The sequence below is a fragment of the Corella eumyota genome, chromosome 4 (genome assembly GCF_963082875.1).
Source record: "Corella eumyota chromosome 4, kaCorEumy4.1, whole genome shotgun sequence".
Taxonomy (NCBI): domain Eukaryota; kingdom Metazoa; phylum Chordata; class Ascidiacea; order Phlebobranchia; family Corellidae; genus Corella; species Corella eumyota.
Window position 1 is genome coordinate 2021087 of NC_137493.1, and position 25105 is coordinate 2046191.

Genomic DNA, 25105 nt, shown 5'->3' on the forward strand with positions numbered 1-25105 from the left:
AATTAAGAAATTGCTGAAGTATTGTTTATAAATTTATTCCTAATTTTGCAAGAATCGCAAAAAACAAAGTTTAATTAAGATCATCTTTTAAAAGTATTCTATATTTAATTATGTTTATATTATCTTTTAAGTAAAAAATAACTTAACAAAAATGCAAAAACTTACATCTTACTGTTATATATAGAACGTTAAATAAATTGTTTTTCATTTTTCAGGCAACATTTTCAAAACAAATTTCGGTTACTTTCCGACGAATAAAAGATGTTTATGTATTTATCATTCACAGTCGATTGTTACGTTTAGATGCACTATTGTGACATCATTTGACGCTCGTTCGTCCGTGCAAACCAATTGTCACGCGACAATAAAAGGTCACGTGATCCTCAAAAACAAAATTTGTGAAACAATAAGATCAAGCTCTCTTACACTATCCAACGGTTATAGTATGCACCAAAAATAAATATATTTACGACCATAGCAGACTTAATACAATTACGTTTTCTAGTAAAATTTAATAACCTAAAACGCTTTAAACCTTACCATATTTTACTATGTAAGACCCTTAAATGGGAGACCATATATCTATTATACAAAACTTTAAACAAAAAAACTAATTTTTAATACAAAAAAAAACAATTTTACTTTAAAGCCCATATAACCTACAACTATACCTAAAATATAAACTGATTTTTTACCAAGATTAATTGCTTTTTGTTAACATATTAACCTTAAGTAGTTTATAATTTTACAACGTTTGTTAGAAGTATTTGCCAAAATGTAAAAACCAAAATTCCAATTTTTATTAAAGAACACACAAACAAACCAAAATCTACATTTAAAATAATATTGAACTAAACCCAAACCTAACTTAAACCAAATTATTTATAAAAAAATACACATTCATAATGTAGTAAAAAAATATGATCTTAATTTGATAATTTTTGGATTGAAAAAAAGGGTAAAAATAGTCAAGGAGTAGTAATATATGTTATAAGCTTTTGGACGAGTAAAATTGTGCATGAAATTTAACAATTCCAAAAAAATATATTTTTTAAAACAAAATTAGACAAAACTACAATATTTGTTTTTTTGTTAATAAACTGCATAAAATATTAGGACACTATTTGATTCTTCAACCCCTATGTTGATTGTTGACGTAACTATTGCACTCTTGTTTCGCATTATTACGTCATTATGAGGTTAATAAAAAGACACATCGGAAGACGAAGAACAAAAATGTAAAATTGCATATTTTGTTCAAAAATTAAAAACAACAAATTACTTAAATTAAAAAGCTATATACAAAATGCTTAAATATTAAATATAATAAAAATTAAATTGTTTATGTTGATTATATTATTGTTCTATTGGCAATTAAAGTTACTTGATATTAATTAATTAAAACTTGTTCGTTTTAGTATTAATTAAGTCAATTTTTATTCGGATAAATAAGTTAGTTGACCAACATTAAAATTTAAAATTTTCAACTGGGGACAAACGGCACCTTGCGTCACCATACTGATTATATTACGTCATAAAACACCCTGTAGACTGGATAAAAGTGATAAAATGCTTTGGTTATAGAAAACGGCGTATCAGATATCGAAAAGTCCGGAAACACAAGTTGATGAGAGAAGAGAAAATCATGAGAGAATACATCACTAAAGTTGGATTGTACTTGATTGTGACGTCATACCAAGAAGAGGTTTTTACAGGAGGTTTGGGTTTTTGAAATAATTTAAAATCCTCGTCGCGATAGATTGATCTGAATAAACCGAAATAATTAAAATATATTTTTTTTAAATTTATCCTCGATCTGAAAATTGGACATCACAAGAAATCTGCAAGAAGATCTAATCCACGCTTAATTTGCTTCACAGTAACCTTATGACGTCACAAAGACGTGTGACGTAAGATGGATAATTGGTGGAGTAAGTACCATATTGTGACGTCACAATCAACCATATAGCGTGACGTTAGCATACTTACCTCGTAGACAAGGCTAGATAATGCAAAATACTATTGCAAAATATGCCCTTTTGTGACGTAACGATGACGTCATTATACCTGTAATTGTTGCCGGTGCATCTGTTGTCGTTTGTCCCCGCGTTGTGTCACGTGACCCCGACCAAATCGTTTATCTGACGCAAGTAACTTCTGCGCAGTGGAAGAGAGAAAGTTTGCTCACGTGACACTCTCTCGCATTTGCTCTAAAAAAAAGGGGGGTTCTCTTTTTAAATTTTTTAATTTTCACAAGAAACTTATTAAAAATAATAATTATAAAAAATTGCCAAGTAAAAGGAACAAAATTACAAAACCGGAAAACCGGTTTAATGATAATGATGAAATCAAAATTTCCAAGATCCACCTATGAATTTAAATCCTGCTTATAAAGTAGGCATTTAAACCAGCAGCATAATGAAGTGGTCAGAACACTTTCAGTTTATGAGGGTTTGATCCCAACTGCTCTCATGTCCTTGAGTAAGGCACAATAACTGTATGAACCCCTACTGAGCCAACACTTTTTCAACAGCTTATAATTATTATGCAATTATGAACTATAATATCCCAAACTGCCAAAGGCAACTCGAGACTGGGTTGGGTAACAGTTGTTACTCTATGATTAGGTCTTGAAGTACCCCTTTTTACATCTAGTATAAACAAAAGTAAAAAAAAATAGTCTTTAGTAATAATAACCTGAGTTTTAGTTGTGTTGAAAGAGTTAACTCCATAGCAGTAATCAAAATCATTTTCCCAAGGTTTTTTCAGTTGGATTGGAAGTAAATGACCCTCAGTTGTGAATAAACTCATCATTAAACTTTCTTGGGTATGCAGTGGGTTTTCAAAATCAAATAACTGAAAAATTAGAAGTTAAAAAATTTATTTATTAAATACTGTTATACTTAATGTTTATATAGGTAATAAAAATTGATTTATGCTGAAAATAATTAGAAAATACAGGTTTTACAAATTAACAAATTAGTAGTTAAAATTAATTTTTATTAACACCTTTAAAAATTTGGTTTCTCAAGCAGAAGATCTCATTAAGAAATCTCTTGCTTGAAAAAATTAAAATATACAGAATTTTTTATACAACTAACTAACAATAAACACAAAACTAAACAATTTTTGTTACCAAAGTCAACTTCAGAATATAAAAATATCTGAATAATTAAAAACAAACAAGTTTACCAAATATAAATATTTGCAAGTTTCGCTTAGAAAAAACGATTCCATTCGATCCTCCTGGGTTTTATCGATGACGTTGTGCAGTGAAGCATAACCACACTCGGTACGTGCATAACGCTCCAGCGAGTCTAAGATTTCTCGGCCAACGTGAAGATAAAAAGGATTTTTGGTTGCCTAGCAACAAAGTTGGTAAATAATATAAACAAAAAAAGTTTTTTATTACCTAAATAAATTTTTGTATATTTCTTGTTTAATTTTTAATATTAGTTTAACATTAAATTTATTTTAAAGAAAATAACATTTTGGGTATATATAAAGTTTTAATTATTTAATTTATCAAATCATTAATTTATTTTAATTTGTAGCAATAACTAAAAAAATATAATTTTAAACAAGTAAAAGTTGTCCATTTAACAGAATTTTGAACAAAATCTTACTCTATATAACAAGTAGGTGCTCTCAATAAGCTCAGGTCTTAAAGGATAAAACCTGACATCCGCGGTTTTGTAATAAAAGTTAAATCTCTCTGGTAAGGCTTGAAAGCGCTGCCATATTGCAAAGTACATAGCATGACAGCATATTGCTTCCTCTATATCTCCATTCAATACCTGAAATAAAAATTTAATATTTATATAAGAAACCAATAGCCTTAGATAACACTGTATTGTAACTTTGCTTTTATATCATTTCCTTTGTGCAATAAAATGTAATGGAAGGTTAAATAATGAGTAATAAAAACATTTAAATAAATTATAAAGAAAATATTATTTAACATTTATATTTTTAATGTATTTAATCTACCATATACTGGATAAATATTACACTTTTTAATATATTTGCCAAACTGTAGTGTTTTTATATAAAACAAACCAAAAATATTTGATTTAAAACTACCATATACAGGATAATTATTACCCTAAAGACAAAATACTTACCAATAAACCTGGAAAGAAAGCTTGCAATGAATCCACCCAAGTATTTATCATTTTTCCATTTAACAAATCAACATTTACAAATATAGGGGGATCACCAGAACCGCGATTACAATGTTCTCTTCTGCGAAAATAATTTAAAATAAATAATACAAAAATAAATAAAACATATTTTTGTCTGGGATCTTTTCTATAAATTAGTTTTATATTTACCCCCTTCTTAAATGAACTTTAATATTCTTCCAAGCCTCTTTAAACATTTCTAAGTCTTCTTGCTCCCCAAATAAAATATAAGCCTAAAATCAAAACAAAAATTTCAACGCTGTTAGTGCAGTTTGTTTTTATACAACTGTTCACAAAGTTTGCAATCTTTTCGTTGTAAAAGTATTTTCCTTTGGCCTATAAAAATCTACTACACGCATTTTAAAGTATATAATCTTTTACAAAAACTTTTAAACCTTGAGTAAATATTCATAAAAAGAATCGATCCCAGCTCCAACTCCGCTTTGTCTTCCAACCCATTTCCCTGTGTCTACATCTATAGCTAAACCTAAAAAAAAATAAATGTATCTTTAGTAAGAATGTATTTAACATAACATTACACATTAGTCAAATATGTTCCTTATATTCTCTTGTGTAATTGCCTCATATTTTCTCCATCTCTAGTGTTCTAATCTTAATGATATATGCCACAATCATTAGGCTATAACAATAATTCAAAAAAGAGTAAAAACCTAGTAATCCAGTTTTCTTATTTCTTCTTCTCCAAATTTCATGAACTGATCTTCTTGCCACATTTTCAAACATTGGGTCGTTAATTAATCGACTTAACGTTCCAAATTCTAGAAGTAAAGATCCAGCTCCAGCTGTTGCTGTGTTGCTTATTGTGTTATTTGGAACCCCATATTTTAAATTCACCTAAAAAATAATAAAATTAACCATTTGTAAATTTACTTTTAGATTAGCATCATAAAAAGGCCTTTTAAAATTGTAAAAATTAATCTTGAAAATTATATAAAAAATACTTCTACATTTACCCTTGGAAAAGGAATTCCATGTTTAGTTCTTTCAAATGCCGGCATTAACCTTACAGCAAGATCATGAGCCAAGGTCAAAAGTTCATTGTCGTAGTTCAAAGGTCGCATGTCTCCAAATGGTTGAAGAGGGTCAGTTATTATTAAGTGGGCAGATAATAAAGACCCTAACACTCTAAAATATTTAAGAAAAAAATTTAATTAAAAATTTGTACAAAAATTATATAAGGTCATTTTTCTATTAATAATACATTTTGATATTTATTGAATTTTGGCTTAAATAAATGATTTCAAAATTATGAATTTACCTAATGTTTGTTTCAAAAACTTGAACAGTTGAGTTGACATCAAATGAAACAAAGTTTATAACACTTTGAACGGCTGTTTTAAATTCACTGGAATTTCCCATTATCTGTGAATAATATAAAACAAAGCTTTCGTCTACAATTACAAACATATGTTGGTAGTTTAAATAAACACATACAGTGTACGTTTTTTTATTTTATATTACAAAGTTGGCAAACTTTTTTAAAAACCTAATATTAAAGCATTAATACTATAAATTATTTATTATAATATAACTCACTGCTAATGTGCCTAAAGAATCCACCAAAGCCAATGAAAAATTGCCCAAGACATCATTTATATTCAAATTTTCACTGTTAAAAAAATTATGTTGAAATTTTAGTTTGACAAAGACTCAATTTTACATTTTAATGCCATGCACCCTTTTTTTTGTATATATCTTTATCCTCGATGTCGAAAGTTGAATGCGCAACTTAAACATAGAGTAACATCAGTTACTCTGACCCAGTCTCGAGTTGCCTGTGGCAGTTTAGGATATAAATTATAATTGCCCGGTAATTATGCTGCTGATTAAGTGCTGGCTCAGCAGGAGTTCATAACGTTTATAGCGCCTTCATTAAGGGTGCTACAGCATGAGATCAGTGGAGATTGAACCCACAACCTCATGTGTGGTGTAGCAAGTGTTCTTATCACTACACCACGATGACAGTTCTTCTGCTTCTAAGCTGCTTCTACAGCAAACAGTATTTATTGTGCTTATTTATTATAAAATAATTTGTAAAAATACCTTAAAAAATGCTAGAACTTACGGATTTGTGACGTCAGGACCACGGCCAGAACAATCTATTGGATTTAATTCGTCCTGTGGAAAAGCATATTTCATGTAACTTTCATATCCAAAATAAAACATATTTCGCGCATCTTCTTTTGCTTGAAGCCGTGCTGTTTCAGAAAAATATCTAAACTTTTCTTTGTAATAATTCTCCCAAAATTCGTTGATAAAAATTTTGTTTTCATCGTTTTCGGAATGTGAAGTTAAATTTTCGAAGTGAAAAGCATGTACAGCGAATATTAGGACGAAGTGAATAAAAATAAAAGTTTTAAACATTTTAAATTTTGCATGCTGGCATTTGATTTCATTTACTTTCACTTTTTAGTTCAAATAACATAATTTTTGTGGCCACGTAATCTTTTAAACACTTTGAGAAAACAACTGCGTAAACAGATTTGTTATTGTGCGACTAGAGTTATGACTGCTATGTGTTACATACCATGTTGCATTGAATACTTTTTTATAAATTAATTTATCCCCAAAAACGTCAAAAATATTTACCAATTAACTTTTATAAACTTGACTAATTTTTAAATGTTTTATCTAGTTTAAATTACTTTATTGTTTATAGTATATTTTAGTTTTGGTAATTAATTTAAATTTATCTGTCAGAATTTATAGATATTTTTGTATATTTCTTTTAAAATACCGAAATTTAATAAGCAAATTTACCAAACATTAAATATTTATACAATGTATTAACTATATATATAAAAAAGTGTTTATAGTTATTGCTACAAAGACTAAAATTAATATTTTAATAGGTCAAAAGCTAATTATACAAAAATGTTATTTAACTAGGTCAATTTATAATTGTTGTGCTGTCTTAAAATGCAGCACTTGCAAAATAACAAGTAAAGAGTTAAACAAAATAAATATTTTTAGTCTATAACAAAAACATTGTTAATATACATCATTAGTAGTTCTACTAAAGAAAATGTGTGTATACAGTTACAGTTTTATTTAAACCACATTGCATATTGCACCACAAATAAATCTCGAATTAAAGTTCAACAATTTATTTACGAGCATGCAACAAATAAACTTATGCAGTTTGATATTTGCTTTAATGTTTGTTTAGTTATTTACGCCCGTCCCACAGTTAACCTTTAATTTCGACTTTAATAAAACTGCATTGTAATTGCGTTCAAAAGCCAGTTGCATTTCTACACTATAAGTGATAATTTATTGTAAAAAAATTCTAGCAAAAAAAAGAATTTTGGATTTAAATTTTTTGATAAATTGTTTTTTTTTTTATTAAAGAAGAAAATAAGTTAGATTTGCTATTATACTTGTTGACAATCTTTATTTATGTAACCTTGAAATATTTTTCTAGTAAATATTTTTAACATTACCCTAAGCTTAAAGCTATTTGTAAACGCATAACATTTATGCTACAGATTTAGATTGCAGCATTTTTAGAAAAATGTAAACATGGAAAATTTCCGAAAACAATCTGAAAATATTTTAAATATTGAAAATCAAATTTTTAAGACTCTGATTGGTTTTATTGAAAATGACGTCACTGATGACGGAATACTTAAAGAATTTATAAAGTAAGATCTGCATTTTATAAATATTTACACTTGTTTCTTAAAATTGTATAATTTTATACATGTAAGTTTTTCAAATATAAGTTTTTTTACACCAATTAATTATTTACAGAAACGACAAACTATGTAAAGAAATAAGATATAACTTTGTAGGATTCAAGTAAGTGCCAAATAAAACTTAATTAAATTTCAATTAATTTTTACGCAAATTTTTAACTTTATATTGTCCACAAAAATGCACAATATAGCAAGGAACCTTTAACTTATAATAAACATTTTACTAGATATCAATACATAGAAAACCTGGTCACCAAACATGAATGTAACAAGCCCTACTCGACCCCCAAACACAACTCATTACCCCTTCCACAAACTAAGAATTATGACGTCATAGATGGAAGAAAAACAAGATCTTTACCGCGCAGAATTACTAGAATTAGTTCAAATTCGATGGGTTGTGAGTTTTCTAGAACACCAAAGTCTGTGACGTCATCAATTTCCGAACTTGAACTTGGACACAGTAAGAAATAAAAGTTTTAAAATAATCGCAAAATTTGATTATATACAAAACGTAAAAAATACGTTCTTTTGTTGCGTCATATATCACGTGATTTGATATAGATTTTTGTAGTCACCGTACCAGACATTTTCTAATATAATGTGAAAATATTTATACTTATAATAATGGAATTGTTTAATATTTGCTTTTATATATTAAGGTATTTCTTCACTAGCTCTAAATTCTTATTGTAGCGAGGCTACTGATCTTAAATTACTGACTCCAGCTGTTTTATGTGCTCATTTACCCGTGCTAGCTCAACAACAAAATAAGGGTGACTGTAAAATCGTGTTTAAAATTTTGGATGCTTATTAACTAGATTGTTTTGTAATTTTTACCCCAACATTTTCTATAACTTTTTAGATTTATGGAACACAGACGACATTCTGTTAAACTTAAACACAAGGTAACTATAAATTATATTTAAGTTTGTTAAAGATCTTTTAACGCTAACCTTCGTACAATTAGTCAAGTATATTCATTTCTATATAACATATTTTTTTTTTTACAGCAAATTGTCGGAAAAACTAAGCAGTTATGTGTGCCAGTTATTCTCACTTTCCAAACAAGATTACAACGAATACAAAACCGTTATTTTATCCGACTCCATTAAATCTACAAATTCTCGTTCAACACCAAGCAACGACCTTGGCAAGAAATTACAAGTTCATTTTTTTAAACAACTTCAAACCTTGGAAAAGGACGAAACTCCGTATTATATTAAAGACAATTTTCAGGTAAAGAATTTCATCTCAAATAAGAGTTGTGACAAAAATGTGATTAACCTTTTTATAAAGTCGTTTTTATCAAATAATTAAGTTAAAAAATCAAACATAAATTTTGACTTTAGTGCTGCGAAGATTACGAAAGTTGGAAGCGATTAGAACGCGAAAATTTAGTCCAACTATTAGGTAATAATGGTATAGAGTTGAATAAATTGGAACAAACCTCGGAAAACTGGAAACTGAACGAATATAAAGCTTTGTTATTTAAGGTAACATAAACTTTATTGCTAATTTCATTAACATTAATATCGAAGCTTAAAAAAATGTATCTTGTGATGATTGACAGATGATTGAATATGACGCTACAAACAAAACAATCGATCAAAACAGAAGACGTCATCATAGCTCCGGTGAATCAATTTTTAGAAACGATCACGTGACCCTGCTCGGACCCCTAGCACACCGACTTCTAGCGGAATTTGCGCTGCGGTATCGAATCAATGACGTCACACAAGTAGTGACGTATGTTGAGGTGATTGGGGAATGTATTGAAATGGATTTAATCGAGCTCGGAGATTTCAAAGTTTTAAAGAAAACTTCAAGATTGGTAAAATAAACTTTTCATTATTAAAGTTATAATTATTTTTTAAAGATTAATAATGACTTTTGATTAAAATTACCAAACTAATTTTGTTTTTATTTAAAAGTGTTGTCCCAATTTTTAAACCATATATTCATTTGTTTTTAGTTAAAAAGCTTGCTGAATTTGTTGGAAGTAAATGAAAACTTAATCTTAAAAAGTGAAAAAGAAAAAGTAATAAGCTGTATAGGTAATCTTTTAAAAACTATTTTTTAAACCCTTACAAATGTAAAAAGTAAATAACAAGAAAATATCGCTTAAAAAAAATAATTTCAATTCTTGTATACCACCCTAAATAAAATCGTTTTTGTCGTAATAAAATATACAAAATGTCGTGTGCCAGTTTTTATTATAAGTACACAGCTTATTTTATTTACTATGTTCCATAAAAAACCCACGTAAAACTATATTAACAGTTAGTCTTACTGATGACATCAAGAGATTAATGTGCACATTCTTATTCGAATGGAAGCCGACTAACGAACAATTAGAAGTCACTCTTCTACTCCTCGATTCCTGCTACGAGCTTCGTCGTCGATTTAATTGTGACGTCATAGACGATTACCCTGAATGTGTTCAAAACTGGTTCGAGTAAGTAAAAATGTCGTTTTAAAAATTTGAGTTTGTTTTTGAAGTTTTTAGTTTTACTGGGTACAAAGGAATATTTAATGAATGTATCCTTTTTTGTGGGTATAGATTGTAATTGTAAAAACTTTTAAATGACATTTAAAAAAGACATAAAATTCATGTGGTTAAAATAAAATAGACATAAAAACATGTTTCAAAACGAACGCAATAGTGTTGTAAAGGTTATTATATTAAGTAGCGTAATTTGTTTTTTTAAACCAAGTATTTCACATTTTTGTCAATAACAAAGGCACCCAACAAACAAAAGACATAAAAGTTCAATAAATTTTTAGTTACAAAGCTAAAATCTGATATTTCGAATTTACAATAACTCGGTTAGGTAAACACACAATTAAAGTTTGTAAATACTAGAGTTTAATGAATGTTTACATTGTCAAAATCTGCTTTTAAGTTACTGAAATAGAATTTGCAAGTCATTCTGTAATAAATTTACCCACAATGGCTAATAAACTTAATCAGAATCATGTGATTCTTTGTTGCAATTAGAGGGAAAGTTTTTAAAGCAACTTTTTATTAATTTATTGCGACCGTGTTTTTGTAAATTTAATTGTTTAAAAAATTAAGTATTTATTAGCTTATTGCGATTATTTATTGCAATCGAATTGTTGTAAGCAGGTATTACCTAAATAATCATCAGGTTAAACAATTCGATTTTAGTTCCTCTTTAATGTAAAAAAAGTTTTTTTCTTATTTTGAATATTGTAGCAAATTTGGTTGAGCAATATTTCATTTAATTATGTTTTTAAATCTACTTAAAGTTTGGCATACAAGTTTAATTATTTTTTAATTGCCTAAAAATACATATTAAAATTAAATTAAAACAACCGAACAAGCCTTTATTATACAAGTAAAATCACCACAACTCTAGAAAACATTAACAATACGTGCTTCAAATAGTTTGATTATTATATAATTAACAAAATCCACAAGCAACGCAACTGGCAACCTTTGATTACAAAACAATATACTTGATTGTTGATAGAAAAGCGGTGAGGGATGATTATTTGAAGCACAAATATTTGCCCTGTGGTTGTGATCCTTTTAAAAACTCTGAGTCAGCTTCAGTGTTAAGGGCGGTGGTGCATTCAATTAACAACGTTCAAAAAGGTAAAACTTTATTCAAAGTCAAAGCGAATGTTGTTGTTTTGTAGAATATAAACCTAACCATCGCCTCTAAGTACTATTTTAATGCGTCGCACTCTAAAGGAAACTGTCAATGTGGAAGAGTCATCCTTAGACTACTATTTTCTGACTATACATACAATATACTCTAAACACTATATGTTATAATAAGATTTTAAAAACTAGAATAATATATTTTTTTATTAGATTAAATTTTGCATAAAAAAACGTTCTTTTTAGATTAACTACCAGCCTAAAACTACCACTGCATGAAACTACTACTTCATAAAATTAATATTTCTTAACAGAAATGCCTTTAAAACATATTTTGTACTTTTTAATTACAGCATTATTTTGAAATAATATAACCACATTTTTTTTCGGAATCAAAACATTTCTTTTTAAATTTACAGGAAGTGACGTAGAGTATAGGAATATATTTGGAAGTTACGTACCCGATGTTACCAAGGTAACAGCTAAGATCTTGTACAATTTGGTGATCGAAGATATTTGCCAACTCCGACAAAATGAGAGTTTAAATCGGGGAACAAAACCAAGATCTGAAGATGACTTAGAGTTGGAAGATAGAGCAAGCTTCATTCTTGCTTTTAAGTTAGTTACTCTATGTTGATGTCAAAATTTATATATAATGGAGCTTGGTGGACGATATATACATATGTATGCCCAGGTTATAACCCTGCAAAATAAAGAACTACCGTTTGTGGTGCACGGAAAAAATATCGCTGGTAAAAATTAATTAAGAGTTGCAACCATTTTATGACAATTAAAATGTCGACTGTAGGGCAAGCTATCAACAAATGTAACGTTAAAAGCGAAAAATATGTATTGAATAAATAAATAAAATAATGACACAGCAGTTTCTGCGATAGGGGAAGTGTATAAGTACAATTTAAAACTAATTAAAAATACTGTAACATTAAAGCAACCAAAAGGCTCCAACAATTTAATTTACGTTTAATTATTTATCAGCCGAACCTTTAAACTACATAATTACAATTTAAAATACAAATATGTGTAGACCGTATTTGATAACCAAGGTTAAGTAAACAAGCAGGTTTATGGTTTATTTTCGATTTCAAAACAACACCAATAATAAAGAATAAACCCAACATATTAAATGCATCATTAAACTACAAAAAACAGTATTTCGTTCAGTTTAACTATAGCTTTAACTTATGTTTTAAAATGGTTGTTTACATCAATGTTTTTCACTTAAGGTTATTTAAACAAAAAACACCATTACAACTTTTTTCACATACATAAGATCATTAATATTTACACTTGGTTGGAGGTAAAGAGTCTTTTGTAACTTAATTAACAAGTGATTTTTTTATTGTACTAGGGTTGCCGAGTTCGAATACAGCGTGCAGGAAGCGGGATTCGAACCCGAGTTTATGGGTTTGTCTTGGAGAAGAACGTATCACAGAATGACGTCTCATTGGATGACGTCACTCTCTAAGATAATGACCAAGATAGTCAACAGTTGCGTCATCAATAGCAAAGACATTTGTATCCCCACCGATGACGTAATAAAAACGAACCACGTGACCACCTCACATGACGTAAGAAAAATCCCCTTTACTTTAGAATCAAAGTCTATTAAAAATCGCTAATAATAATCTTTTGTTGACAAACTGCAAACAAATAAAATCACATGATTTATTTCTGCAGGACGTGCAAGAGTCGACGGCTGTTCTGCATGAGCAATCGTGCTCTTATCACAAAGAAAGTCTTTCGAGAGAGGCTGAAAAAGAAAAAGGAGAACTGGAAGCAAAATGTAGTAGCTCAGTCGTCCAATTCATTATTTTGCTTCACAGGTAATTAACAAAAGCTTAGTATATTCCACAAAGCTACTGATGAATATTTTTCTTGCCTTTTCGATAAAGAATACCCTTTATTGTTCTTAGATTTATTGATCTAATAAGCCAAGTTGTCGAATCAGTTTACAGTATTCCTCCAAAGATGGATCACCACACTGCCTCGTTGATTCAAAAACAGAAAGACTCATTCTCAATCAAAGTTTTTGAGGTATAACTTGTAATATAAATGGCAAACGCGATAATTTATATAACCAAGCAAGTACTGAGTTAATAAACAATTTGGTAACAAACTTCTTTAACGTTAAACCATCAATTACCCAAAATAATTAAATAGGCACGTCACAACTGCACATCCTTATCAAGAAAACTGTAAAACCTATTACTTTAAGGTGAAAAAAAATCAATGAAATGGACAATTGCAAATTTTGCCAAAGATTTTTAACCATTTTAATAAACCTACTTGTTTATTTTTAGGTGGTTGGAGATTTAGTTGAGCAATATTGTGATTGTGTTATTAACTTCGATTTATGTTTATTCTCAAAAACTGCAACAACATTCATCATGCCAACATCAAAACATACCGACCTTAAAACAAAGTTTGTACAAAAATCCTAAATTAAGTGTTTCTTTTTTATAACTCAAACAAATGTTATTCCTTTAAAAGTTTATGAATTAAACATAAAAGTATCACAGAAATGATACAAAAATATAATTTAATCTTATATATTACTAAATAAAATCTAATTAAAGCATTCCTGATTAGTAAAATCTAAACCATTAAAGCATTCCTGATTAGTTTTTAATTAATTTAAAATATTAAGATTACAAAACCGAATGTTACCAGGATGTCGTCATCAATTTATGAAACGATGTGAAGATAAAATTGAGGATATTTATTCAGACAAAGGGGTCTTTTCTGACGTAATATTAACAACAAACTTTATTTAAAATAATATTATGTCATTCTTTATTTATCTTTTAAAATATTTTATTTTATTTTTAGATGGCAAAAAGAATAAACAACGTCTCCTTTTTGTCTGAAAATGTGAAACTAATCTCAGAGAGATTATTACGAGCACTAAATGTCGCTTTAAACACCTCAGAAAACCACTCAACCCTGCCTTCTTACTCAACTGACAACATTTGCGAAGATGTTTTCGTTTCAAGACCCGCAGTAAGTAAACCAAGATGTTATTATTTATACTTCATATCACCAAAACCAAGTGTTATATATACAACAATTTTTTTTAATGTACAAAAAGGCCTTAAAGTTGAGTCGTCTTGAATCCACTTCATAACCAAGATGTTAATAATTTTTAACCTTAATACTTACAAAACCAAGTGTTTATCTTTAGTGGACTTTTATTTATTTATAAAGTGTACAAAAGAGCTTTTGTTCGAGTCGCACTGAATCCATAACTTTTAATTCTAGGATTAACAAATAGCCCTTTTAAGTTCTCATCTAACATTTGTTTCTGAAAATGTAAAAACTCTTATAAATCTTTAATAATTTAGACTTCGACTGAATCACTCGCCAGCGATGAAAGTCAAGCCACAGTGGTCGCCAACCCGGCCTCATCACGTAACAGTGTATCAACTCTGACGTCACAATCATCTACGGTCGATGTCACCGAGCGACATTCGTACGAGAACGTTTCGATCGTGATAAGAAACCCGAACGATGACGTCACACAAACATCACGACACGACTACGAAAACGTCATAATCAAAGATCAAAATAACAACAGTGACGACACAAATACGCCACCACGTGACGATAACGTCATTTATATTAAACGTGACGTCACCCGAAAACGAAGCAACACGGCTCCTATCCTGTCGTCCGGTACTTCCCTCATGTTAAAACCTGATCACGTGATCACTTACTCGGATGACGAAGTAACACGTCAGAGAAGTTCCACTGTAGGGAATTTCCCGATCGCGGATCTCAGCATAAGAGATATAACATTGAAACAAGAAATGGTAAATTTAAAAAAAAATTTAAAAATAAACAAAAACAATCCCAAAACAAATCGAAATCAATAAAAAATCCTAATTAGTTAAAAAATTAATTAATAAAAACTGAAGTCCTAATTTTTTTTAGGCCAAAATTAAACAAACAACTCAAGATTGTGTCATCTATCTATCCCGGATGTTGTCGTTCCGTTTTTACTCCTACATCCGGGACACCCAGATTCAAATCATCCACAATCCGAAGCTGCCTCTTGAAATTACTCAAACGAGTCAGTCACGTGATATCGAGGCGTGTAAAAACCACTGTGAACCACTGACGTCATTAATTCAAAAAACGCTGGCAACTTTTGAAAAGTTTTTGTATTTTGGAACGTTACGTCATTCTTACATTGCATTGTGGGAGTTATTAGTCAAAGTAAAAACAGCTTTCTTACCAAAATTAATACAAAAATTCAAAAATTTTAATGATTTTAAAATATGACGTAATTACCAAAACTAGTTTAACAAAAAACCTATTTTTCAGGAACTCAAATCCCAAGTTAAATTCCTCAAAAATCAAGAAAAATTCTCTAAACCAAACGCCTTTGTTCTTTTAATGACCTTTCGTATGACCTTGGGTATCATGACGTCTAATGACGTCATTAAAGCCGATGACGTAGACGAAGATGACCTTCAAGTGACTTTAAACTTACTTGAACTCTACGTAACCCCAACAAAGAAGCTAATTAACTTGCACAACAAAATCGTAGAACAAGTAAGATATAAACCTTATTTCTTACGTCATGTGTTGTATGACGTCATGATTTCTGACGTGATAACTTTAAGATCATATAAGTTAAATTTTATTTTCTTAATGTACAGAATACGACCTTGAGTCTAAGTAGAAATGGAGCAAAGACCACGAGTTTGATCAGAAGATCGATGAAACAAAAATCTTTCACGGGAAAAGAACTCCACGAGAAAGCTGTCAAGTTGCTGGGAGGTGAAAACCGATCGAACGGTGATTAAAATAAATTTATTTCAAATAGTTGTTTTTATAATTTAGCTTTAATTGGTATAACAAAAGTCATATTCACATACAAAAGTTAAAACATCACAGATTTTGTAATATTGTCGTTAAAAGCTTTAATTTAAAAAAAATGCCAAACTATCACGAATTAATAAAAAATCCTCCACGAAATTTCTTAACGTTTTTAGTCAAATTAGAAGCGTTTGAATACTGCACTGAATTACTAAGAAGCAAACAAATCCATTTTCTGTTCATTCAAAATTTAAACTTTGACAAAATGCCAAGTTTAGAAGATTACTTGGATCCTTCCCAGGAATCAAGCTTAGGTAAAAAATGTTTAAAAATATAAATTTAAAATTAAAATATTAGATTTTTAATAATTATAATATAAAATTAAAGAAGCTTTTCACATCTAAGCTTAAAAAAATTTTTTTTTTTTAAATAGAAAGTTCGTGGCAGTCACGTGATGAAAGTAGCAACCAGTCGAGTGACGGGTTTTCGAGTTTCCCTGAAACTGATTCCGATGGAGGGCGCTCGTCGGAGGTTTCAAATCAGTTTATGGCTGATATCAATCATTATTACCGCTTTGGTGTTCAATCAAACGACTTAGCAGTAAGCAAAATTTTATATAAAAAAAATATAATTGGTCGATTTTAAACGTTCACATTGTGGTTAAGAAGTATAATGCACTGGTAAAGGCAAGTTAAGTCTATGGCAAGATAAAAAATTAGACGCTATCTCTAAGCTGTAAGCACGACTTTACACATCAAGAAAAAAATTGTGTATATTTGTATATATATGTATCCTCGATGTGGGAAGGTCGACTAGACTTTAACATAAAGTAACATAAGTTACCCTGACTCAGTCTCGAGTTGCCTTTGTCAATTTGGGATATTATAGATTATAGCTTGTTAAAACTGCAAAAAGTAAAAGTAAAAAATGCACAAAATTCTATCAAATTAAATTTAATCTTGATATTTTGCAGCTCTATAAAACAATGGACAACTTACAAAGCGATGTTGATCAAAATTTAAAAGATATTTTAGAAACACGAAAACGAGTTGACCCGATTGCGTTAAAGTTTATTAAAAACAAAACACCAAGTTGGTTTCATATATTTCCTTGTTTAGGATAATTCGGGTCGGGTATTAGGATTAACTGAACAACTAGTTAGTTTATTCATAATTTATGATGTAAAGTTATCAATTTTGTATTTTGTTTTTATTTAGAGACAGTTTAAATTGGTTTAAAATTAAATATTTAAATAATTTTTAAATTCTCCAAGGTGTGGTTATTATTAGAGGTAATACGGTAACAATGTATTTTTTCTTGTTTTTTGCGTTTTTTTTTTAAATTGAAATATTGTTGTTTTGTAAATTTTAATTGATCTATTTTTTTGCATAAATTTTTTTGTTAATTTGTTTTAGTCTTTCATATTTGTACAAAATCATAATTTATTTTCGTTAAAGTGTTATTTGTACTTTGTTTACCTTTAGTTTAAATCCAAATTTATAAATTTTTGTAAAAAAATTAGAAACTAAAAAGCATAAAATTATTTTTTAGTGTTATATTTATGTTTTTTTCTTGATAAAAAAAAGTTTGTTGCCATTATTTGTAATTTTTTTAAATTGTATGTTTGTTGTATTTTGTAGATAATAAATTTTGTACATAACTTGCATATATCTTTTTTTAGTGCATACATATAGAACATGCTGGTAAACACTCAAAACATATCTGCTGTTTAATAAGGGGGAACTGTAGTAATTTATAATGACACATACCAATATGACAGTTGTTTAAATAAATATCAATTGCATGCAATTGTCTGGGACAGGAAAACGCAATTGTTTTAGTAATTAACTCTAGTAAAGCACCAACTAGAAAATATTACATATTTTTAAGCATTAAATGAGGTAGCATTGTAAATATCAGTGCGGTTTATGAAGATATGCAGTTCAAAATGCATACAATATAGGACTTCCTGCGTATAAAGTCTAATGCAATTGTATAGCAATCTATGCTGTTTTTAATTAAGTCATCAGCGCGTACACAGAATAATAAATGGTAGATATTGTTACTATCTTAACTTGGTTGGTTATTGACCCAATTTAATATAAGATGCACTAAATCATATATAAGAGATAGTATAGATCGGGTGATAACCTTTATTTACATTTGTCATTAACAACACCGGAACATTCGACATTAGACAGAATTAGGCTTAAGGCAATATGTATAGTAAATAAAGCGGTTTAACACAGCGTAAGCGGAATTTAATTATATGGGTACTGCTAGTTATAATTTATCATTAAACGGCAAATGGTTTAATGCTTCTGTGGTTAGGGTTATATTAAAATAAGTAAATATCAAATAAAAATCGTTTGAAAATTAAATTTTAACGTTTTAAATGACATTGTATTCATATTAGAGTAAGCCTAAATAAAAACCTTAATGTATTAACATTAGAAACGAAGGGTTTTATAATAGTTGGTTTGGTTTAGACTTATAGAAAATTGTTTTATTGCAATCGTATTTAAAATTTCATTTATTTAAAATATTTTGAGCGATAAACGAAGTGATTCGAAAGCGTGAGAACGCATCAATATTTAACACAACACCATTTAGTTTTATCGCTACTTGTTTCCGTACCGTCGTAAAATTTAATAGTTAACTACGCAGCCTAGAAATTGTAATGTTTTAAGAGTGTAGTTTGTTTTAAATTTAGGACTATGACAAAAGATTGTAAAGGCAGTAAAGTTAATGTTGATTTTATTGTAGGAAAATTTGTTATAAAATACTTAATATTTTATACAACATAGTCTACTGAACTTTGTTAATGTTTAATCTAAAGCTTATGTTTGTAAAAGATGAAAGAGTGATTATAGCAAGAATAAAAACTTTAAAAATTTGATGTTTTAAAACAAGAGTTATTTTAAGATAAAAAAAAGTTTGCAGTACAAATTAAAATGTAATTAGCATTAAATTTTTATTTTATTAATATTTTTACTGATTTAGATAATGAAGTTAAGAAAATACTTGAAAATTCGAAGATTTTTGTTTTTATTTTTCTGTTTTTTAATATATTTTGTTTTTAAAAATAACATTTTGGAATCCGAGAGAATTGTTAAATTAAGAAAACTAAAAACAGAAGACAACAAAATTAACTTTAATACAATTTTTAAAGGTATGCTTGGTTTATATAAGTAAATGTTAATTAAATAAAATTGAATTATAAATTAATTTTTTTTTTACGAATTTACGCTACCGGTTCTGTATAAAAATTTAAGAAACTTTACTAAACTAAGTCAACTTTTTATTCTCTTTTATTTTTACAGTACCGACAAGTAACGTTACAACAAAAGAACTAGCTTCAAAATCTTTGTTTTCAAATTTTAACCAAAATCTGGTGATTTATAACCGCTTGCCAAAATGTGCAAGTACTACGATGCGAAGGGTTGTTGACGGTTTAAAAAATAAAAACCAATTTTATTTACAAATTGAAAGTTGGCCAAAAATTAAAGAAGTTTTAAATAAAGATGAAGAGGCAAGTAGATTTAAGTATTAAACTCTCTTTATATTTAAAATCCAAGTCAAAGGCAAACACATATTTAAGGCTAAATTTCACAATCGTTCTGCTTAAGTTAAAATCTTCAAAATAGAAATTATTTATTTGTTTTATAGCAAATGATTTTAAGTAAAAGAAAATATATATTTAATTTAAATTCACACCTTTACAAACAAATGTACGTAAGCAAGTATAGTATCAAAGTATAAATAAATTTCACTAAACTTAAACTTTTTATTTAGAAAACCCTCGTACAAAAGTGGAACGAATTATCTTTAAAAATTCCAACTGTTGTGATCAGACATTTACGTTTTACCGACTTTAAAAAGTTTGTAAATTTACGATCTGTAAATAACTTACAAATAATTAACTACCGAAATTAACAATATTAAACTCTTTGTATCGACAAACCGAAAGATTCAACACAAATCATATCTGGTTTGCTGTAGGGTCAGATACAAATGTTAACATTTAATTAATCTTCTTTTAATAATATTATTCTTTAACTTCTTATTTTTTTTTGTACATATCTTTATCCTCGGTGTGGGAAGGTTGAATGCGCGACCTAAACATAGAGTAACGTAAGTTACTCCGACCAAGTCTCGAGTTGCCTTTGGCAGTTTGGGATATTATATAGATTGTAATTGCCCGGTAATTATGCTGCTGATTAAGTGCTGGTTCAGCAGAAGTTCATAATGTTTATAACGCCTTACTCAAGGGCGCTATAGCATGAGAGCAGTGGGGATTGAACCCACGACCTCATGTGTGGTGTAGCAAGTTTTCTTACCACTACACCAAGCTGGCCTTTTCAATATTAAATAAACATTTAAAACCAAAAAAAGCAATTTATTTGTTATTAATAAACTAGCTAAAAAAAGTCATTTTTAGAAACGGGTATTCTAAACCAATTTACGTTAACGTGGTGCGCCATCCCGCGGATCAATTTATTTCCAATTACTATTTTTCTCGCTTCGGGTTTCAGGGTTGGGGAAAAAAGAAAATTAAAACTTGGTTAGGGTACAAAACAGAAGAAGATCGAAATATGGTAAAAACTTATTTTTGATTTAATAAAAACGTTTAAATAAAAGTCTATATTTTTTTACAGTAGATAAGTTAACAAAAACACAAACAAAAAAACGTTAATCTCATAAAGTTTAAATTTTATCTAAATTTTAACTAAAATATTTGACCCTAATAGTGAGACATTAGTGCGGCTTGAACCCTAAACCTTTAGGTCCATAATCCAATACAATCACCAATACACTATATTATTAAATTAACATATTTTTACGATTTTGTTTTTAGAGTATAGACGAATGCATAAACTTGAATGCTGAAAAATGTGTCAGAGATAATAAGATCAAGTTAATCCAATTCTTTTGTGGTCACCATCCTAATTGCAGGTAATATTATCAAATTTAAGTATTTAGAACAACTTGAAAAAAAGTTTTATGCTGATGATGTTATTTCCTTTTTAACACAAACAAAAAAAATTAAATTTAAATATATGAAAATGGAAAATTGTGTTTTGTTAAATAAATTTTTTTTTATTTATAAAAACTTTTACATTGACTTGCCCTTAAAATTCGTATTTTAAAAAAACATCAATTTTTATTTAAAAAAAAATTACAAATTACTTAACTGAAAAAGCTAATTTGTAATTTTTTAGTCGTTCAACCGAGTGGAGTTTGCAAAAAGCGAAACAAAATTTAATTGAAAATTATAAAGTTGTCGGAATTGCTGAAAATTTAAACGAAACTTTGCAACTTTTTGAAGCAGTTTTACCGAGGTTTAAATCATATTTTTAAATATTTACAAATGTGCTAAAACAACTTCCTTGTAAGCAAAGATATCTTTTGTTTTTTTGTAAAACTTTTTCAAACCAAGCAGCAAATACTTAACTAAACATAGGTATAAAGTAAAACTCGTATTTTTAGATATTTTCTTGGAATGTCAACTGCGTACACAACAATGAAAAGTAAGTTTTAACAAAATTCCAAAATAAAACGAAATGACAAAATTTTTGTTTACAGAAGAAGGGAAATTACCCAACACGAGAACAGCTAATAAAGTTGAGCCAAGCGAGAAAACAAAATTAAAACTTATATTCGCACTTGACCTAGAAATTAAATTTTATGAATTTATTAAAAAACGATTTGAACAACAGCTAGAATTCCACCACATTGTGACGTAACAACAGAAATCGTCACGTGTCATATTAGTGGAAGACGCAAAGACGACAACCACGTGATGCGGCAAAGAATATGACATCACGAAAAAGAGGAAGGCAACGCGTAATAACCTACGAATTATGACAAACAATAAAAGCGAAAAATAGCTGACAAAAAGTCATAAAACTTTTAAATTCTTAATAGAAAAAAGAATTAAGCAAATTGTATGATTTCACGGTAAAAGTATTTATAATAATATCACCACAAAAATGTCTGAAAATAAAAACAAAATTAGTTTTAGACTTGTTGATTGGGTTCTACTTAGTACCACACAAGACCACACAGGACCGCACTGCATGCCCACATAGGACCACACTGGCCATATAAGACAACACAGAACACATTGACTATTTTTACTGTCATTTGTTAAAAACCAAATACTGACAAAAGGACACTTTTTATTGATCCCGGCCCGGCCTAACTCCCTTTTAAAAAATGGCTCCAGTTGAACTTAATACAAAAAACTTAATACAAAAGTGGTCCGGTGTGGTCCAGTGTAGTCCGGTGTGGTCCTGTGTGGTCCTGTGTGGTAATTTGTAAGAAAGTTGTTGATTTAAACACCACAGGGTTTCCGTAGAGCTGTTACCAGACCATTTAATTTGAGAGAACCAGGGTTGTGGAAGAGTATATAATCACTCGGGCAAATACAACTTCGCAAACCGTCAACTTCACTAGAGCTTAACACGCGAGAATAAACAAAAAAGTTTGAGATCTCGCCCCTGTTAAAATAGAAATACAAAAGTATTTGCCCGGTACTCATACAGACTTTGTTTAGATTTAAAAAATAATTTGATTGCAAAAAACGCCATGTTTAACTTGACGTTGAAATTATTTGTTGTTCTAGTGCAGTTGTTTAGAATAATAATGGCAAATAAAGTTAACATTATAATTGCAAGATTATAATGGCAAGAAAATCAAACCAATCGTTTAGTTAAAAAAATAACCTTACATGTAGGAGAATCCTGGTGAAAACTTTAGTGTTTGACTAATTTTGGGGTAAAATTGCCCGTAAACAATCGTCCCTGAGCCTCTAACGAGGGTCCCGTCGTAAAAGTTTGTAAATGGATTAATGGCAGTCCCGTTAACATACAAGCCGGCGGATCGGGAAGCGGAATTAAACCAAACACAAATATTTTCCTGAAAAGAATAATTTATTTAAAGAGATGGTTCGGTCGTAGAGTTTCTTTTGTAATTATGTTGGAATTTTTCCAACTTGCACGACGATGCCATTATTTTTAAAATTAGTCAAGCAGTTTTTGAGATATCGGAATTTGAAGGTAAATATTGTAAATAGGGAAAATCCCTACGCTCGCGAGTCACGTGACGCACGACGTCATCGTCGTAAGTTCATATGCTGGCATCAATAGGAAAATAACCTTATTTTGCCTTCTCCGAGTTGTTTATAATAATATTTTTCTATGCGACCGAACTATCTCTTTAAAAATATGTAACGCAAACTAGGCTACGTTAATAATACTCACGTTTTTGTTCACTGCAAATTCGGATTCAACGTTAAACATCACGTATTCATTAGCAATAATAAAACTTAATATTTGATTTTCCCCACCCTTTATATAGAGAGAATAAGCAGATGTGTAGGAATCGGTTTCGTAGTTGAAAATAGCACTAAAGTATCGATAAGATCGGTTAATGGTCATACAAAAAGTACCAGCTGCTAGATTAGCTATAATAGATGAATCGGAAATACGTTCTTCAATGTAATCGGTCAGCAGAGCGCGTGGAAATGTAAGTAACGTCGTTTGGCAATCTAAAACAAGTTTGACATCAAATAAAAACAAATAAAAAAAAACATACTAGAAAGAATCAAAATCAATTTTACTTTTGTTGAAAGCGCAACAAAATTTACAATTTGTTTTAACCACATGGTAAGAGTAAATTAATTCGACTTTAAAACTAGAATAACTTCACTCACGAACAATTAAACGACGTTCTGTCGTAGTAGTAGTAGTAGGCCGAGTATTAACGTGATCATCTACAGTAAAAATATTAAGATTTTTTTGTACATATCTTTATCTTCGATGTGCAAAAGTCGCGCGACCTGAACATAGAGTAACATCAGTTACTCCAATCCAGTCTTAAGTTGCCTGTGGCAGTTTGGAATATTATAGATTATAATTGCCCAATAATGATGCTGCTGATTAAGTGCTGGCTCAACAGGTTATACCGTTTCAAGCGCCTTACTTAAGGGCGCTACAGCATGAGAACGGTGGGGATTGAACCCACGACATCATGTGTGGTGTAGCAAGTGTTCCTACCACTACACCACGCTGCCGGTAAAAAAAGATAAAAGCATTACAAACATTTATGGTACAAATGAAGGTAAGTTTATTGTGTTAAACTTATGCTATACTTACCAACCACATGGACAGCACTTCTTTCTAAATCTGTAAAATAAAGATTAAAAATAAGTGAAATTAATTGATTTAATGTTAATTGTAAACGTACCGTTTATGCGACGGGTTAACAATTCTACTTGTGTCGCCAATCTTGCTAAATCACTAGTGACGGCAGCATTTACTCCTCCAACTTCACCCTGGTCTCCTTTCGGTCCCGGAAAACCGATCCCATTTATACCAGGATAACCCCTTTGTCCTGGAGCTCCGCGTAACCCCTTTGCACCATTGAACCCGGAAAAACCCGCGTTTCCGGTCTCCCCCGTCCGCCCCCGTTCTCCTTTGTTCCCTTTACACTGACAAACTCCAAAGATTTCTGAAGAAGAAGACCCCACAAGTGGATTTTGGTTTCCCGGTAGTCTTGTCGGTCCCATGGGTCCGTTGTTTGGGCCACAAACTAAACGAACTCGTCTCTGAATGCCGGAGACTGTCAGTGACGTCACTAATAAAAACGCGACAATAAACTTCATCATTTCTTCAAATTAAATCCCTTTTTTCTATTCTATTTTGCAACAAACAATTTTAGCTAAA

General features: G+C 29.6%; 3 protein-coding genes across 3 annotated transcripts; all 3 read right to left on the reverse strand.

Annotated features, from left to right (window-relative positions):
* Nucleotides 1-897: 897 nt before the first annotated feature.
* LOC145751510 (ER degradation-enhancing alpha-mannosidase-like protein 1) lies at nucleotides 898-6649 on the reverse strand. The gene is made up of 13 exons (XM_082567682.1): nucleotides 6271-6649; nucleotides 5742-5814; nucleotides 5464-5567; nucleotides 5159-5330; nucleotides 4856-5039; nucleotides 4580-4671; nucleotides 4335-4417; nucleotides 4125-4245; nucleotides 3627-3797; nucleotides 3193-3363; nucleotides 2698-2856; nucleotides 2068-2210; nucleotides 898-1765 (listed from the first exon to the last, which is right to left on the reverse strand). The coding sequence occupies exons 1-12, from the start codon at nucleotides 6567-6569 to the stop codon at nucleotides 2115-2117; spliced, it is 1725 nt and encodes a 574-aa protein (XP_082423808.1). The 5' UTR covers nucleotides 6570-6649; the 3' UTR covers nucleotides 898-1765; nucleotides 2068-2114.
* A 15568-nt stretch (nucleotides 6650-22217) lies between these two features.
* On the reverse strand, nucleotides 22218-23819 carry LOC145751018 (uncharacterized). The gene is made up of 3 exons (XM_082567087.1): nucleotides 23642-23819; nucleotides 23110-23297; nucleotides 22218-22879 (listed from the first exon to the last, which is right to left on the reverse strand). The coding sequence occupies exons 1-3, from the start codon at nucleotides 23816-23818 to the stop codon at nucleotides 22714-22716; spliced, it is 531 nt and encodes a 176-aa protein (XP_082423213.1). The 5' UTR covers nucleotide 23819; the 3' UTR covers nucleotides 22218-22713.
* Nucleotides 23820-24085: 266 nt separating this feature from the next.
* LOC145749516 (uncharacterized) lies at nucleotides 24086-25047 on the reverse strand. Its single transcript, XM_082565301.1, has 3 exons — nucleotides 24627-25047; nucleotides 24536-24565; nucleotides 24086-24153 (listed from the first exon to the last, which is right to left on the reverse strand). Exons 1-3 carry the CDS (start codon nucleotides 25045-25047, stop codon nucleotides 24086-24088), a joined length of 519 nt encoding a protein of 172 aa, XP_082421427.1.
* Nucleotides 25048-25105: the final 58 nt, after the last annotated feature.

Coding starts and splice junctions, on each gene's coding strand:
- LOC145751510 (XM_082567682.1), bottom strand. CDS start 6,569: ATGTTTAAAACTTTTATTTTTATTCACTTCGTCCTAATATTCGCTGTA. Junction 5,568..5,741: donor ATTCTTTAGGCACATTAGCA/GTGAGTTATATT, acceptor TATTATTCACAG/ATAATGGGAAATTCCAGTGA. Junction 4,672..4,855: donor TAAGAAAACTGGATTACTAG/GTTTTTACTCTT, acceptor ATTTTTTTTTAG/GTTTAGCTATAGATGTAGAC.
- LOC145751018 (XM_082567087.1), bottom strand. CDS start 23,818: ATGACCATTAACCGATCTTATCGATACTTTAGTGCTATTTTCAACTAC. Junction 23,298..23,641: donor AATTTGCAGTGAACAAAAAC/GTGAGTATTATT, acceptor TATTCTTTTCAG/GAAAATATTTGTGTTTGGTT. Junction 22,880..23,109: donor TCACCAGGATTCTCCTACAT/GTAAGGTTATTT, acceptor CTATTTTAACAG/GGGCGAGATCTCAAACTTTT.
- LOC145749516 (XM_082565301.1), bottom strand. CDS start 25,047: ATGATGAAGTTTATTGTCGCGTTTTTATTAGTGACGTCACTGACAGTC. Junction 24,566..24,626: donor GTTAACCCGTCGCATAAACG/GTACGTTTACAA, acceptor TTTATTTTACAG/ATTTAGAAAGAAGTGCTGTC. Junction 24,154..24,535: donor AAGTGCTGTCCATGTGGTTG/GTAAGTATAGCA, acceptor TTTTTACTGTAG/ATGATCACGTTAATACTCGG.